The 18,310-nt window shown below is 45.5% G+C and overlaps 1 protein-coding gene across 1 annotated transcript in view; it reads right to left on the bottom strand.

The window, feature by feature from the left end:
- ACAD9 (acyl-CoA dehydrogenase family member 9) overlaps positions 1-5,892 on the bottom strand; it is a 33,767-nt gene extending 27,875 nt beyond the window's left edge. Inside the window, exon 1 of the mRNA XM_075550102.1 lies at positions 5,696-5,892. Coding sequence (XP_075406217.1) covers positions 5,696-5,845 — 150 coding nt within the window. The 5' untranslated portion in view covers positions 5,846-5,892. The remainder of the gene's footprint in view (positions 1-5,695) is intronic.
- Between the last annotated feature and the right edge of the window lie 12,418 nt (positions 5,893-18,310).

Raw genomic sequence — 18,310 nt, 5'->3', positions numbered from 1 at the left:
CTACAGGATCGCCCCGAGTCAGCACAGACTCCACAGCAGTGGGCTTGGGCTTGTTTTTGATCATCTCTGCCTGCAGCCTTGGCAGACCATAAGTATGCCATGGATGCCACGGGGAAAATCAGTGAGACAAAATTCCCTCACACTCGACCGATGCTGCAATGATCGATAATCATTTTGAGGCACACGAGCAAAAGAAACTCCATTTTTGTAAGCTGCTAAATGACTTGCCCGTTCCTCCCTCCCATCTCAGAAAGTTGACTGCTGGTTGACCAGCCCAGTCTCCCTCCCCTTATGGGAAAGTCTCTGCTGGTGATTAATTTTAGAATGCACTCCCATGTTCCCAGGTTCTGGACACTACAGTGACTTTTCACTATTCTTCAATACACCGTTTGTTTTGATTCTCTTTGAAGACTGGTCCCTTTGATGTTGTAATCTGAATGGTGTACCGTATATACTCATGGACAAGTCGAGTTTTTCAGCACAAAAATGTGCTAAAAAACTGGGGTTCGGCTTAAACACTGGTCAGTGGTACTCCAGCGAGGTGTAATATCTTGCTGCTCCCCCCGCCAGCCCCCGGCTTTGAATGTTTGTTTACTCACATCTAACCAATCAGAGCAGTCCTATGACGTGGACGGCTCCAATTCACAGAAGCACCCGTAGTGGTTCACTTATACCGGCAGCTGAACTGGTAAGGATGTGTCTGTGGCTGCGCTCCGTCTCTCCCCTCTGGTCTCTGGGTTAATTCACATCCTGCATGCCCCGCCCGCATTGACCACCCCCCTCCTGGCTAACACGTGGGGGGGGGGGCATTACCATGAACGTTCCTTGGTTTTTTATCCTGTTAGAAAAGGATACTCTTGAACCAAAACAAAAACGCAGGTCATATGAGGCTGGTTTCAAAATGAAGGTTGTGTCAAGAGCAGAAGAGAGCAATAAATGTATTGCAAGTAGGGTATTCTGTGTTGACAAAAAGCAAGAGAGGGAGTGGCGGAAAATGAAGGCTGACTTGGAACAGATTACAAAAGCTAAAAAAGCTCATCGTGATTTAACAACTTTTTATGGGGCTCTAGAGAGTGAATTGCATAAATGGGTTATGGAGTGTAGACAAAATGGTTACTAGCGTAACATGCATGGGAATCACATACGTGCTCCACAAATGACAAACATAAAGCACCAGGCATTGAAAAATTTGCTGTGTCAGCAGGATGGTGTACCCACTTCATGAATAGGTTTGGCCTATTATGTTTGAGACAAAGAACAAAGATTTCCCAGAAATTGCCACAAAACCTTGAAGAAAAAATTACTGTATGTCATTCCAGTCATTTATTATAAAACAAAGAAGGATTTATAATTATGACCTGGCAGATATTGGGAATATGGACGAAACTGCCATGACTTTTGATCTTCCAAGCAACAGAACTGTGGCAAGTTTAGGAGAAAAAAAAAACATTTTTCTTAAAACTGCAGGAAATGAAAAAAAACAAAACACTTTACAGTTGTTCTATCATGTTTGGCTAATGGAACTAAGCTGCGTCCTGTCATTATTTTTAAAAGAAAGACCTTGCCTAAAAAAGATCAATTTCCCACCAAGAATTACTGTGCGTACACATGTTAAAGGCCGGATGGATGAAGGCAGAACAAAAAAATGGCTGGAAGAAATTTGGAACCGATGACCAGGAGCAACCTTAAGGAAAAATCCACTGTTACTTGTTTGGGATATATTCAGAGCCCACCTATCGGATGACATTAAAAAACTGGCAAAATCTAGTAAAGTTACTTTAGCTGTTATTCCAGGTGGGCTTACATCTGTACTGCAGCCTCTAGATATATCTTTGGATAAACCTTTTAAAGACCAGTGTGCGAAGGATGTGGCATGAATGGATGTCATCTGGTCAAGCCTGACTAACAAAAGGAGGAAATCTCATGAAGCCTGACATAGAGTTAATAGCAAAGTGGGTTCGAGATGCATGGGAAGACATTCCAGAAGACATGGTGCGACGTGCCTTCCAGAAACGTAGTATTAGTAATGCTATGGATGGCAGTGAAGACTGTGCTTTGTATGAAAATGACAGCAGCGATGGTGATGACGGCGATCTCAGTGAGGACAGCGTCTGTGATGACCTCACACCAGCTGAAGTTCTGCATTGGGATACGGATGATGATGAGGAATCCAGTTTTGAAGGATTTAACTCTTGACATTTTAGCTTGGTTGCTGATTGAGCTCAGGGAATAGTACTCTTCAGGTATCATTGTTGATACCTTATTGTTTTTGTTGAACCTATTTTCCACTTACTGTGCTGGTTTACTAATGTTAAATGACTTGTCCTTTTATTTATGTTTTTTAAAATAAATATTTAAATACAGTATACCACTGATGTCTCAATTTTTAGTAATTTTATTTTCATTTGTTTTTATTATTGAAACTCACCAATAGCTTCTGCATTTTCCACCCTAGGCTTATACTCGAGTCAATCAGTTTTTCTGTTTTCCCAGGTAATAATTAAGTGTCTTGGCTTATACTTGGGTCGGCTTATATTCGAGTATATACGGTAGTTAATCTTGTCATGATAACCAGGCTGTCACCACATAATCTTGTTAGGGTAACCAAGATGCTATCATCAATTTTGGTATTGTTTCTTTTATGATAAGGAATGTACCTTGCTAACTTTTTTTTTTCTTTAAAAAATTATTTTATTGGGGGCTTGTACAACTCTTATCACAATCCATACATCCATCCACTGTGTCAACCACATTTGTCAAGTATATTTGTTGCCATCATCATTCTCAAAACATTTTTTTCTATTTTAGTTCTTGCTATTGGCTCCTCATTTTTTCAAGAACTAGAGGAAAGTTGTATGTTTCATTGGTGCTATACTGCACCCTGACTGGCTGGTCTCCTACCCACTTACTCTTCTTAAAGTCCAATTAATCCATTAATTTTGCTTTCTCCTTCTATTCACACTTGCTTGAACCCTAGACTGGTGATGAGTTTTTCAGCCTTAAAGATGGACTGAGACGTTCACTCAGGGCTGCTATGAAGGGAAGCGTCTTCAGTTTCTCCGTCACCCAGCTAGCTGAATAAGGACTCTTCTACATTTCAAGATACATAGTGGCTGTCACTCATTCGCATCCGCAACAACTTGGCTACAGTGAACTTTCCAAAAGGAGCTTAAAACCCAAATCTCTAGATGCTTCGAGCATAGAGGATTCCAGGAATCTAGCCAGTCCATCCATTCTAGTCTCAATGTAGCCTTTCCCTCTCCGCCTACAGAGAAAAAGAAATCCAAACCCAGGTCATAGGAGTGCCTGTTGTTTATGGCACAAACACTAGTCTTTTTTTGAGATTCTAAGCATTTTTGCCACTTTCCTGCTCAATTGTCTAATGATGTGCTAAGAGGGGACCTGGCCTGAACCAGTAATGGTAAAGGTGCTTAGAAATGGTCACATTCTGAATAGAACCTGAAGGTGGAGAAACCAGTATTTCCTACCAGATTAAAGTACCAAGGTCAACGCAGATGCCAAGTGCTCGACGTGAGCACGTGGGAGGAAAGACTTGCTGTTGTCTACGGACAGACTGGGCGAGGGCAGAGGTACTGGAAACACAGAGCCCAGCCAGGCGTTACTCAATAGAGCCCTTGTACCCAGAGCCTTTGTGGTTCCCACCAGATTGGGTGGGAAATGACTACGTAAATGAGGCAAACCTAAGGCTTGGGGAACTTCTAAGAATCTAAGTGAGGTGAACTAGGTTAGACTGTTAAAATGAAAAACAGGTGGTGCAAACCCACCAGCCACTCCAAAGAAGCAAGACAGGCAAGCTGCTGCTATCAAGATTCACAGCCTTGGCAACCCTGTGGGGTGCTTCTACCTAACCTCAGGGTCCCTGTGAGTTGGAATTGACTGGAATGACTGTAGTTCTCATTTTTTTTAAAGGTACATGGCACCCTGGTGGGGGTGTAACCATACAAATAAGGTGTATGGAATCCTAATAAGGGGATTGGTCAGTTTTGCTATCCCACTAGATTTAAAAGAAAGAACCGATCACAATGATCGATGTTTACCCACCCCACCCCCAAGGGGACAAACAACAGAAACGTGGGTGAAAGGAGACAGTGGTCAGTATAAGATCTGAAAATAATAATTTATAAATTTATCAAGGCTCATGAGGGAGGGAAAAAATGAGGAGCTGAAACCAAGGGCTCAAGTAGAAAGAAAATGTTTTGAAAAGGATGACGGCAACCAATGTACAAATGTAATTGACACAGTGGATGTACGTATGGAGTGTGATAAGAACTGTACAAGCCCCAATAAAATTATTTTCAAAATCAATAAAAATAAAAGAGACTCAATTCCAAAGTAGAAGGTTGAGCTTCCTGATCACCAAGAAACGCCAGGAGTGGAGCGCTTCATCTGGTTCCTGTGTGCTCAGAACCTCCTCTATCCGACAGTCGAACTGGAGAGACAGACAGTAAAGGGTAACCCTGGAGACTGGGAGAAACTGAAGAGGAGAATTAGAAGCAGCAGAATCAGAAGACCAGCAGAAGGCAGCATGGTGAGCCCCACAGAGCAAGAGATGGAACTGCCTCAGGCAGGAGGCCTTGTGAACACACGGGGTGCCTGTCCCTCCATAATTAAATGCAAGCTAACAGCTTTGTGAACACTTTCCAGGTAAGGCAGAAGTCAGGATGTGGAGTTGAGGGCCAGAGAGAGATCCTCCTGTGGTACAGCTGAGAAGAGGTTGTGCTAAGTAAGCTGTCCCTGAGCCTCAGCTGCAACCTGTTAACTTTCTTAGTAAACTCTTGAGTTCTGTGGCCACCACAATGAGTTAGCAAACCCCACCGAGAAGTAGAGAGTGCCGTGGGTGAGAGGGCTGGCCTCACAGTCGGTAAGCCGGTTGAGGGTAGTGGCATGTCTGACCTCTATTTCACAGGAATCGTTTGTTGAAAGGAGACAGGGCCTTTCCCAACATCCCGGGGAGCTACTCCTCTGAAATTCGGACCGCTAGTCTCCGAATGGTGAGAGGATAAACTTTTGTTTGGCAAAGTCAACCGCGTGCAGTATTTGTTAGAGCAGCGAAACACACAGCAAAACTTTGCAGCACACCTGAGCGGTAGAAGCATCACTAGCTTCCTTGGGAGGTGGCCGAATGCTTACCAGGGGGGCATGAGGAGAGCCTGCCACCAACTCTGACTCATAGAAATCAACTGAGACTGCAAATCTTGACGACACAGGCACCCTCATCTGTCTCCACCGAGCACCTAAGTGTCCCAAGATGGGTCAGACGGCTGGATTGAGTGAAACTGGATTGGGTAACGGCTGGGAGGGGTGAAGGCAGTATATTGGACGAGACTTCCCAGGAACCTGAATACCAAGTTCAGGTTTGGGGGTTGAACCGTGGAAGCCTGGGAGCCGCTGGAATCTGATGGCGGGAATGTTCTAGGTGCTTAGGGAATCCCAGAGGAAGCCTCGCTTAGCCACCTCATCACCTAGCATTTCCCAAATGGACCCGGAAAGGGCGTTAGGACGTTTGTCACACCACAGATGCCCTGACTCCCGGGGTCTGGCAATCTTGAGTTCTAAAACGCCCAGCGCGCCCGTGCTTCTCGCCTGGCAGGTGCGGGGCTTTCGGCAGCGCCCGACCCCAGGCCAGCCTGCTCGGAGCGACCCGCGGGAGCCAGGGTGCACGGGTCGGCATTACCTTCTCGATTCTGCCTAGGAAGAGCTCCTTGGCGAAAGCCCGGCTCGGCGGGCTGGTGCGCAGCGGGCGCTGGCTCGCCCTGAACGCCGCTAGAGTGCGGCCGGCCCGCGCCGCCGCCGCCGCCCGCAGGAAAAGGACGCCGCCGCTCATGCTGCCGAAGTCGGGAGCGCCGCCGCCGGCTCCGAGCCTTATAGTGTGCAGCGCTCCGGCGAGCGTCGCGCGATGACGCGCAAGGTCTGCGCGGAGGGAGCGCCCCGCCCCAGCCCCGCCCATAGCCCCGCCCCCAGCTCACGCCCCGCCCCGCGCCCCCGCCAGCGCGCACGCGCCGCTCCCCACCACTCGCGTGCAGTGCAGGCGGCGGGCCGACGCGACCCCCTGCGTGGCTCTTGGGCTCGTGGCCCGGCGGGGAAGGCTTGCAGTGGTCTGGACATCTCCCCAGGTTCTACTGCGGAGCTTGACGAGCGGCCCGCTGCCTCCACCCGCTTCCCTCCCAGAGGACGAGGTCAACTGGAAGCACAGGGACGCGGGGCCGACGCTCCCGGCGATGTCGCATTTTCCGACCGAGGGATGGATTTTTTAGGGGTACGTTGTGTCGCACTTCGTATCTCACCTGTATTCAGACATTCTTGGAGTCCAGAGAGATCTGCCTTTGGCCTGGCTGGAAAGAGGCCGTCCTGAAAGAACTATATTCTAAATGCCCGCGAAGTCCACTCGGAGTCTGCTATTTCCCAAACAAGCCTCGTCATTATTTCCTCTAATGTAATAAACATAAAAACAGTCATGTTCTAAGTAAGTCCAAAAGTACTGCTACCAAATCACAGAAACTTTTTATTAAACAGAAAGTAGCCAAGTAGGCAGGTGCTGCTTCTAATCCCGCCTAAGTATTCTGTGCACTTTTGGTTACAGTGCCAGCGGTTCTCAGGCTGTGGGTCGCGACCCCTTTGGGGACCGAACAATCCTTTCACAAGGGTCGCTTAAGACCATATGTCCGATCGGTCTCCAGGCAGATACGCCCACATGCAGATTAAGGGTCACCACAACTTGAACTGTATTAAAGCGTCACGCATTAGGAAGATTGAGAACAACCGGTTTACCCCACGGGCCATGCCCCCTCTCCTCCCAGGGACGCATCGGGATCCTGTTTGAGTTTGGGGAACAAAAAGAAGTCTAAATGGGAAAGACCAGGGTTGCAGGGTGGATGAGGGGAGGCTTCCGGACAAGATTTTTCTAAAAGACAGCTCTGGTTTTCCTCTAGAATGAGCAGGTCGTGATGAGGGGAAATCCTTCAGTGCTACCTTCCTGGCCTCTTTCTCACCAATGCAGTTTTCTGTTTTCTTAAAATTCCTTCATAGGTAGCCCTCATGATTATCCTTTGTCCTTTGGGAAAATTTAAGATTACCCCTTTGGGATCCCCCAAACAGTCACCTCTCTGTCTCAAATTTCGCTGGCCTGGCAGATCCCCTAAGAAGCCACTGTTCTGATTGGACCTAGCTCTCTGGATCATATTGGTAACCCAAGATTCATTCCCAGTTTAGTGAATTCTATAAAATCATCTGTCAGTTCACAGGTTCACGTTTGCTTAATAGAACAATGAAATGATCAGCCTGGAGCTGGCTGGCCTCTGGGCGACACTTAGCACCCATCCTGCTGAAAGCTTGCTGAAGCTAAGATGTCCCTTTAAAATCGAAAGTGTGAGCATCCCTTTTTAGCACCCATAGTGATGACAGGGGAGAGTTAGCCTGCTGTTAATCAGTGCTGGGAATGTGACCTGGCTTGAGATCTGGTCTGTTTAAGGCTTGGTTTACAGGAAAACTCAAATGTACCAGCCACCTCCCTCCTTACAGCAGAGTTCCCTTTTTAAACTTAAGAATGTTCTAAGTCAGCAAGTTTGGACAAGCAAAACCACCTGGGCAAGCAAGGCCTTTAAGATCAAGGAATGGTGCTGGAGACCCTGGTGAGGTGACAGGGTGCCTCCCATTCTGTGACCTGGCTCCTACTCGGTCCCAGTGCCCATTGGAACAAGTGTTCAACACCCCCTCCGCTTGCCACATAGTTGAGGAGATATAACTTGTTTGCCTTTCACTGGATTTTCGAAGTAGCTTTGTGAGGTGTTAAGCCCACTGCTTCCTTCGGTTTGCACTTGAAGAAATAAACTTAGACTTTCTCAAATCAACCTGGTCTCTGTGGTTGGTGAAAACCATGGCAAGCCTCCTGAACCTTGTCAGTGGCTTCACGGTTGGGTATTCAATGAGCCGTCTCAGGAGGAGGAAGGGAGTAGAAAGTCCAGTCTTTCTCTCTCAGAGCTGCTGGTGGTTTTGAACCACCGACCATTCATTTCAACTGCCATCAGGAAAGAAAAACCGGGAGTAGACAATGTCCTTTGGAGCGCAAAATATTGGCACAGTGAACCACCTTAATACAAGGACAGAGAGTTGTGACACCTGAGCCCACAGCTGAGTGTCTTTGGGAGTGAAATGCTTCCAAGCATTTAACTGGGAGAGCTATTGCTGGTCCAAGGAGCCCTGGTAGTGTACTGGTTACTCATTGGGCTTTGAAATGAATGGTCGGCAGTTCAAAACCATCAGCAGTTCCGAAAGAGAAAGACTGGACTTCCTACTCCCGTCAATAGTTCAAGTCTCAGAAACCCCCAGGAGGTCGCTATGAGGCAGCATTGACCAGATGGGAGTTTGTTTGAGCGCTGATGAGTGGAGCTACAGCTGGATGTGTAGGCTGAGACTTATGGCTGAGTAGCATGGCTTTTGGGCATTCATAAAACTAAAAAAACAAGTGTACTACCATTGAGTAGATTCCAATTCTGACTCAGCAACTCTATAGGGCAGGGTAGAACTGCTTGCATGGGTTTCCAAGACTAACTTTACGGGAGCTGAAAGCCTCATCTTTCTCTCTGGGCATTCATAAGTGGCATGAAAAGAACTTTGTAACATTGTCCTGTGGTGGGAAGGGTGCCAGCCCCCACTACTAATCACGGGTTCAATAGGTACAATTGTATGGTTCAGATATATAAATATTATATTAAAGTCATTGAGAGCATGAGAGATAGAAATAATGGAGTCAGACACATTTCATGGTAGCATGCTCACCTCAGCCCCGCTTGGTGGCCCACGAGGAGAGAGATATTTAATACTAACCAAGGCTTTTATATTCTCTGGGGTCATGCAAGCCCCCTAATTACAGTTGAAGACATATGTCACAGGAAAGGGTTGTGTTATAGGTAATACAGTAATGGGAGGGAGGTGCTCTCGGGATATCCACACAATAGGAAGAGGCGGGATAGGAGGTATACATCTGGAACAAGGGCAGATCCTAGATTCAGGATGGCAGCCTAACTTTGGATGTCACTGAGCTGGTTTGACCTGTTCTCTGGATCTCCATAGAAACCATTATCAGTAGGGTGTGAACCCCACCTACAGAAACTAAGCTAATGGTCACAAGCCTTTAGAAGTAGCCCTTGGTCCTTAGCAGAAGGGAGCAGGCCTACCCATGGTGGGGACTAGACAGTAGTCTGGCAGCTGACTGCCTTCAGGGAAGTAACTTGACAATTATTAGCTGCAAGCAATGTAGTGGCTTAAGTCTAACATATTTGGCGGGGAGGGGAAAGACTTGGGAGAAATCTGTTTCCCACATTGTTCAAGCAGGACAGAGGCCCAAGGCAGGGAGAGGCATGCTTGCAGGCGTGACTGGGAAGAGCCTGTGCTGACCAAAGAACTGTGCCTTGAGCATTCCCAGTCCTCAATGGGAGTCAATCCTGTTAACCTTCCTAAAAAAGCCCCATGATTCTGAGCATGGTCTGTGACAGCCATATGACATTGACATTGCAATGAATGAGCAAATTTAGCAGAGAGTAGAGAGTCCTGTGAGCCGGGCAGGTAAGATAACACAAACGCTATACTGAAACTTCTAGAATTCCCAAAGAAATTGCTGCAAGATGAGTCAAATAATCACATTACCCTTTGTTTCTTTGTGTCTGCACTATAGTCTGAAAACCCTCACATCTTATTTCAGGCTGGCCCGATGGAAAAATCCTAACTCACGGAAAGTAGCACAGAAAACAGATGTGACGTCAGTCTTTACTAAAAGAGTTTAATGTGTAACCTTGCTTTTTACATCTAACAAAAGACCACTGGGAAACATATTTGGGCAGCAGAATTCATCACCCTGTTCTCTCCAGTAACACAGGAACAGTGAGATTGAGCACCGGGTTTGTATGCAGATCACACACATCTGGGAGCCCTGGTGGCTTAGTGGTTGTGTGTTGTGCTGCTAATCTCAAGGTTAGCCATTCGAACCCATTAGCCATCCACGGGGGAAAGATGGGCTTTACTCCTGTCTAACTCACAGGGGCACTTCCAACCCATCCTCCAGGTCATCATGAGTCAGAATAGACTCCACAGCAGGGAGCTTCACACGTGTTTTTGCAAACTGTGTAATTCCCCACTCCCTCCCGATTTTATTTTCATAGGTACTCTGTACTGATCATGTTTTTGACATGTTGCTAACTTCAATTTATTTTTTGCCCTGTCCAACATATTTAATGTTACTGGGAAAAGCATAATCATTGATCTAAGACACCAGTGCTAATAAGACTTAATTAGATGATGAACTAGGCAGACCTAATATGACTTAATGATTTCACTTAAGATGATCTGGTAAGTTCTTCCATTCAGTTATATAAACAGCAATCATCTATCCATTTGCCTTGTTTACTCCTCCAGTTAAAATCCAGAGTTGGAAGATGACAATGATAATTATGTCAATGCAGGTTAGATCCAGAGTTTTATTGATAGCTACTCAACACCATTTATGACACTCAAGGCTTTGCTTTATGTTTGCAATCGAAAATACATGATTTATAGAAAGAGTTCAGCAGGTTCTGGTCATTATCAACTTAAGTTAGTAGACATCAATGTGCCGCTTCAATTTTTGATCTTCCCCTTGCCAGTTGTGTTAGGCCAGGTTGACTAGAAAAACAAATCCAGGGACACTTATCTATGTGTAAGAAAGAGCTTTATACCAAGAGGTCATTATTTATCAAAAAACATCCCAGTCCAACTCAAGTCCATATGTGCAATACTAGTCCCTAAGTCTGATGCTACTCCATAAGTACCTCATCAGACTCATGCCGCCACAGGCAATGATGCCGAATGCAGGACCATCACCAGCTGGTGGATGCAAAGTCCCGTGCATCCAGTGGCGATGGTTCTGGCACCTCTCCGGGTGACTCAATAGCAGGAAGGTGAAGGCAGAGAGAGACGGGAGGTCCCCAGGACGCTCTTTATGAGAAGGCCATGCCCACAAGGAGGCACCATCAGACTGTAATCTGATTGACAGCTAGACTCTACTCGTACACGTCAAGTTGACACGAAATCACATAACTACGAAACGCTATGCATGCATGATTATCCATGGATACCATATTATACACATAAAATAAGAAGTAAACATTCTCAGACGACTGAATGAGGGTCACTGAGGCCAACATTCACTCTGGAAACGTCGGGAGTCACGGATGGTGTATGGATGGGTGCACTATGCCAGAACTCAACAAAATGCTGCCATTTCCACACACTACGTGCGTGTGTGTGTGTGTGTGTGTGTGTGTGTGATTTATGTGGATACACTATTTGAAGGGGGAAAACGATACATTTTCGGGGCGCACTGGAGTCAGTCTCTAGCAATGGTGTTTGGCATCAGCACTGCCCTTTCTTATGAAGGAACAATGATCCTTCTTGGAATTTCTAAACCAGGATCCGGGGCTGGGGGTATTGCATATCAAACGATGGAGGGAGATGTGGGAGAATTTGATGTAATGGTTCACCACTGAGCTCAGAAAGAAAGTAGGAGGCCGTTTACACTCCACAAATCAGTCCCTGTCTTTCAAACCATTTGTAAGACTCCACATGCATTGAAAGAGTGGACAATTTGTGCCATGTGAAAGTTCAGTAAACATCTCCGATAGACAAGCGTGTAATTCCCTGTGCGGGCTGACAATCGGCTCTATGTCCTACCCTTTACTCACCTAATCGCTGCCACCTTGACTGCCTGGCAGATGGGCCCGCAGGGTGTTTTCACACACAAAAGAACCGATCCCGTGAAAATATTCTCTCTCTTCCTCCTAGATGGTAGAAATGCAGGTTACCGAACCACGGAGATTGAGCATTAAGGCAAACACAATTGGTATTGGCTGTGCCTGCTCCCTTTTAAAGAATATTATGCTTTGGAACCACTAAATAGAACTTTGTATTTACTTGAATTCATTTTTTCCCTAGCTGTCATTTATAGGAGAAATCTCTAGATGAGATTCAGCTGAGGAAGCTGCTCCCTTCCCCCCCCCCCCCCACTTGCCAGTGCATCGAACTCTGGTGAGTGGTGTGTGGTTGTCGGTGATGCTGGGAACTGTGTCACTGGTATTTCAGATGCCAGCAGGGTCACCCAGAGGAGACAGGTGTCAGCTGAGCTTCCAGACTAAGCACAGGCTAGAAGGAGTTAGCTGTCCACTTCTGAGGAAGTAGCCACAGAGAAGCCCGTGCCTAGCATCGAAGCAGTGTCATGTGCCGAGAGTCTGACAAACAGAAGCGGACATTGTGGGAGACAGCGCTGGAGGATGCGCCCCTCGAGTCAGCAAGCATGCGCAATGTGTCGGGAGAGAGGCTGCTTCCTCAGAGTGGAGTGGACCACGGTGGTGTGAACCGGAGAAAACCTGTGCTGAGGGAGTCCTCACGATCTTCATGTGCTGATGGGGCACCACTCCAGGTGAGAAGGGAAAGCTACACAAATCTGCTGAAAATCAGAACTTGGAAGGTACAAAGTACAAATCCAGTTGCTGCAGGTGCAGTTAAAATTTAGCACCCTATCATTTGATTTCTCTTATGATCCATTTGCATTTGTTCTAGTTTTTTAATAGTTTCTTTTTTTTCAGTAGAAGTTTTTTATCTTTTACTTTGTTATTCTTCTTAGTGTTTTGGCCTGTTCGCTTTTTAAAATGTGTTTCTGCATATGAAATCCAGGAGAGGGCAATCTTTAGAGACAGGACCTAGATTGCCGGTTCCGTGAGCGTCTGGCAGTGAGGTTTGGGGGACATCAACAATGTGGATACCTGAAAGAGGGACTGGGAATGAAGATGGGCAAGGGCGCGAGAAATGGAGACAAGACAGGAATCTGATCAAGCCTCGTTTATTGAGCTGAGAGCAGAGGTTTAAATAGCCAGCGAAGGGCGGGCACCATTACGTTACATGTAAAGTAAGGTACAACTGAGGTAGCCAATAGTCGTGCATCTCCAAATAAGGCAAACAGGTAAGTATGCTAACGAAGCATACCTGGTACCTGGGGGGGGGGCGGGGAGAGATGCCATCAGTCATGTATTGACCAATGAGCATAGCAGCTGCTAGTGAAAGAGCACCAATCCTAGCAAAGGTCAAGGCAGCCACCCTCTGGCCGGAAAGGAACAAAGGGCAGTAAAACCTCAGGGCAGTTTGTATGGCAGGAAACTGAGAGTAAATTCATAAAGGTCGTACATGGCTTAAATCCAGGGTGGGGGGGACACACAGTTCCCTACAAGGAGCAAATGACAAGAAGCACGAGGATGAAGAAACTGTTCGGAGATGGACTGTGGCGATGGTCGTACAACTCTTCGTGATGTGACTGCACTGTTGAGTAGTAGGACCTGTGAATCAGACGCCAATAAACTGTTCTAAAGTAAATAAAGCACGAAGAAAGCCAGATAGAAGAGGGGGAAAGTACGAACACAGGAAGTTGGAAGTCATGAAAAATGAAATGGAATGCACAGATATCCATATCCTAGGTGTTCGCTGAAATGGACTGGTATTGGCCATTCTGAATTAGAAAACGATATAGCTTAATAGTCTAAGAATGACAAAATCTAGAGGAATGGCATTGCATTGACTGTCAAAAAGGACAGGGCAAGATCTACTGCGAAGTACAATGCAGTCTGCTATAGTGTTATATCTCTCTGCCTTCAAGGACATCCAATCAATACAACTATTTTTCAAATTTATGCACCAACCACCAAAGCTAGTTATCTAAACAGAAGGATTCTGAAATTGATCGAAGATGCAATTGAGATACATTAATAATTATTGGCAGTTGGAAACCAAGAGGAAGGAACAGGAGTTGGAAAATATGGTCACGGGGATGGAAATGAAGCTGGAGAGTAGAATTTTGCAAGACTAGTGACTTGTTCATAGCAAATACCTTTTATTCACCAACCCCAAAAGTGGCTGTGCCCGTGAACTTCTCTAGCTGGGAAACATGGGAATCAAATCGGCTACCTCGGTGGAAAGAGAAGATGGAGAAGCTCAACGTCAGCAGCTGAAACCAGGCCAGCGGCTGACCGGGGAAGAGACCCTGAACTGCTTGTATACAAGTCCAGGTTGAAGCTCAAGAAATTAAAACAAGTCCTCAAGAGCAAAAATGCCACCTTGAGTCTATCCCACCTGAATTTCATAAACACCTCAGGAACAAATTTGCTGCATTAAACACTATTGGCTGAAGACACGGGTGAACCTGAAGAACATCCTACATGAAGAAAGCAAAAGGTCATGGAAGAGACAAGAAAAACAGAAAAGTTCAAAGTGATGTCAGAAGAGACACAGAAACTTGCTGTTAGTCACAGAGTAGCGAAGGCTAATGGAAGAACTGATGAAGTCAAAGAACTGAAGAGGAAACGTCAAAGGGCAGCTCAAGAAGACAAAGTAAAATATTATAATGAAATATACAAAGGCCTAGAGTTTAAAAAACCAAAGGGAAGAACCACCAGCGTATCTGAAATGGAAAGAACTCAAGAAAAAAAGTTCAAGGAAGAAAAATTCAAGCCAGGAAACTGATTACAAGGATCTATATATAACCTCCTCCCGGGGGAATGGACAACAGAAAAGTGGGTGAAGGGAGATGTCGGGCAATGTAAGATATGACAAAATAATAATTTATAAATTATCAAGGGTTCATGAGGGAGGGGGCAAGCTGGGAGGGAGGGTAAAAATGAGGAGCTGATACCAAGGGCTCAAGTAGAAAGCAAATATTTTGAGGATGATGATGGCAACAAATGTGCTCGACACAATGAATGTATGTATGGATTGTGCTAAGAGTTGTCCGAGCCTCCCATAAAATGATTTTTAAAAGGAAAAGAAAAAAATCAAGCCTTGAATTGCAATACTGAAAGTCTCCATAGGCAAAATATTAAATGATGCAGGAAGCCTCAAAAGAAGATGGAAAGAGCACAGGGAGTCACGGTACCAAAAAGAACTAGTCAACATTCCACCGTATCAAGAGGTAGCGTACGAGCAAGAACCAATGGTGCCGAAGGAAGACATTTAAGCTGCACTGAAAGCATTAGCCAAAAACAAGACTGTAGGAATTGATGGAATATGAAATGAAATGTTTCAACAAGCTGATGAAACGCTGGAAACACGTGCTCCTCTGTGGCAGGAAATTTGGAAGACAGCTACGTGACCACCTGGCTCGAACAGATCCATATCTGTATCTATGTGAAAGAAAGGCGACCCCACAGAATGCTCAAATTATACAATATCATTGATATCACATGCAAGTAAACTTTTGCTAAAGATCATCCAACAATGGTTGCAGCAGGGCATTGACAGGGAGCTTCCGGAGATTCGGGCTGGATTCAGAGGAGGTGGAACAAGGGATATCATTGCTGGTGTCAGATGGCTCTTGGCTGAAAGCAGAGAACACCAGAAAGTTTCCCTTTTTTCTTGACTATACCAAGGCATTTGACTGAGTGGACCAGACAGACTACGGACACTTTTGAAGAACGGGAATTCCGGAACGCTTCATTGCGCTCATGTGGAACTGGCACACAGATCGAGAGGCAATTGTGCAAACAGAACAAGGGAACCACGTAGTTTAAAATCAGGAAAAGTCTCATCAGCGTTGTGTCCTCTCACCACACTTGTTCAATTTGTATGCTGAACAAATAATCATAGAAGTTGTATTCTTTTTTGAAAAGTTGTATTATATCAGCAGTTCTCAACCTGTGGGTCATGAGTCCTTTGGGGGGTCAAATGACCCTTTCACAAGGGTTGCCCGATTCATAACAGTAGCAAAATTACAGGTATGAAGTAGCAATGAAAATAATGTTGTGGTTGGGGGTCAGCACCACAGGAGGAGCTGTGTGAAAGGGTCGTGGCGTGAGGAAGGTGGAGACCCGCTGTGTTATAGGAAGAGGCACTGACACCAGAACTGCAGGGAAGCTTATTAATAATCTGTGCGATTCAGATGATACAACCTTGAATGCTGAAATTGAGGACTTGAAATACTTAGTGATGAAGGTCAAGGATGGCAGCCTTCGGGATGGATTACAACTCAATGTAAAGAAGACCACAATCCTCACAAGTTGACCAATGGGCTGAAGTTGTCAAGGATTTCGTCTTGCTCGGATCCACAATCGTACTCATTAGAGCAGCAGGCACGCGATCCAAAGCCCTGTTCCACCGTTAGACCTGCTGCACAGACCGCTTTAGAAAGTTGAAAAGCAAGCATGTCACTTTGAGGACTAAGGAACCCGACTCAAGCCATGGTATTATCAATGGCCTCGCATCCTTGTGAAATTTAATAAAGAAGACCAAAGAATCATCGATGCATTTGAATTGTGTGCTGGAGGAGACTAATGAAGGTCTGTGGATGGTTAAAGGACAATCTGATCTCTCTTGGAAGAAGTATGGCCAGAGTTCTCTTTAGAGGCAAAGACGGTGAGTCTTGGACTCACACTCTGGACATGTCAGGAGAGACCCGTCCCCGGTCAAGTGTGGGGGCAGCGAAAGAGAGGAAGGGCCTCCAGGAGATAGACTGACACTGTGGCTGCCCCCATGGGCTCAACATTAGGAACCAAAGTGAGGGTGGCCCGGGCCCGGCAGTGTTTGTTCTGTTGTGCACCGGGTCAGCACCAACTCATTGCCACCTACCACCACCACCACCACCACCACCACCACCACCACCACCAAGTGCGGCGAAGTCATTATCTCATGGTGGCTTTGATTTGCATATCCCTAATGAATGATGTGGAGCATCTTTCCATGTGCTTTGAATTCTTGTAGATCTTTTTTGGGCAAAATGTCTATGAAGACTTGCTCAATTTTAAGTTGATCTTTTTGTTGTTAAGTTGGAGGAATTCCTTATGTATTCTAGAGGCTGAACTTTTGTCAGACACACCGTTTCCCGTTCTGTAATTGCCTTTCCCTTTTCTTGCTAAAGTCCTCGCACAAAGCTTTAAGATTTTGATGAAGTCCAACGATTTCTTTTCTCTTCTTGCTTGTGCTTTGGGGGTCAAATCTAATGACCCATTATCAAAAACAAGGTCATGAAGTTTTACCACTGTTTTGTTCTAAGACTTCTATGATTTTAGTTCTTCCATGAGGAGAGTTTAAAATGTTTGTAGAAAATTTCATCATCCCTGAATTCTTATTATGACCCAATTGGAAGAACTTACACCCCAAAGAATCTCAAGACTTTGCAAATGTATATCAGCAGACACCTGGGGATCGTTTTTTGTTTTGTTTTGTTTTTGCGAGTGGATTCCAGGTACGTTACACAAAGGAAGGTGGAATGGGGCTGGACTCATTGCTATGCGTGAACCTCCTTGAGATTCTGGATTTAATGCATTTGCTTTCATAACTAATAATAATAAATCCATGAATCCAGAAGGATACTCAAAAGAAACTCTTCCAATTGGGTCATAATCAGTACTTGATCCTAGGAGCATGCTGAAGCTTGCCCCTAGGCTAAGGTGACCAGACGTTCCGATTTTTAACAATTTGTCCCGAATCCCACGGCATTTTTAAAAAGTCCTGATGTTTGGAAAGAATGCATGACAAGCTAGGGTGTACGGTTTTCAGCTGCCATGTGGCTATTTTGCCAGGATATGAGTTTTATCAATGGTATTACGCTTTACCGATGTTAAAATCTGGTCACCTTACTAGGCATAAGTCTCATAGCAACAAGGGGTGGCCACCAAGGTTCTTGGGGGGAAAAAAGAACATGTTTTTCAAGGCATCTGCCAGCTAAGGTATCAAAATGAAAAGAGAGTTAATCTCCTCAGACACCTGGGGGCAAGATATTGTATATACTCAAGTATGTCGACCCAAATAGCTAATTTTACCACAAAACTGTGCTGAAAAACTCATTTTATACATGACTATATACAGGGAGACTGGCAAGGGAGACTCAAGAGTTTGGGGATGGGGAGAGGGTGTCAAAGGTTCCCAATTCATCTGGGTTCCAACCAAATGTTCCTATTCTAAGTTTCAGAATCCCTTGTCTTCCTGATTAGCACCCTAGCTTTCACATATAAACTTGAGGAGACTGTTAATTCCACTGCCATTCTAACTCCAGCAACCTGCATGTGCTAGTCTGGGTACTTTAAAGAAACAAATCCACAGAAGCTCATGCATAAGAGAGAGTGTTCTATAAAGGTTAAGTGTGTATCAAGAAAACATCCCAACCCAGTGCTGCCCAAGACTCATTAACCCATATGTCCAACACCAATCGCAAAGTCCTCCTCCATCTCACAAAACACTCAATGATGCTGACTGTAGGAGGAAAGCCAAGTCAGTAAACGTATAA

The sequence above is a fragment of the Tenrec ecaudatus genome, chromosome 5 (genome assembly GCF_050624435.1).
Source record: "Tenrec ecaudatus isolate mTenEca1 chromosome 5, mTenEca1.hap1, whole genome shotgun sequence".
Classification (NCBI taxonomy): Eukaryota; Metazoa; Chordata; class Mammalia; order Afrosoricida; family Tenrecidae; genus Tenrec; species Tenrec ecaudatus.
The sequence above is the reverse complement of the archived record's forward strand: the minus strand, read 5'-3'. Positions and strand labels throughout refer to the sequence as shown.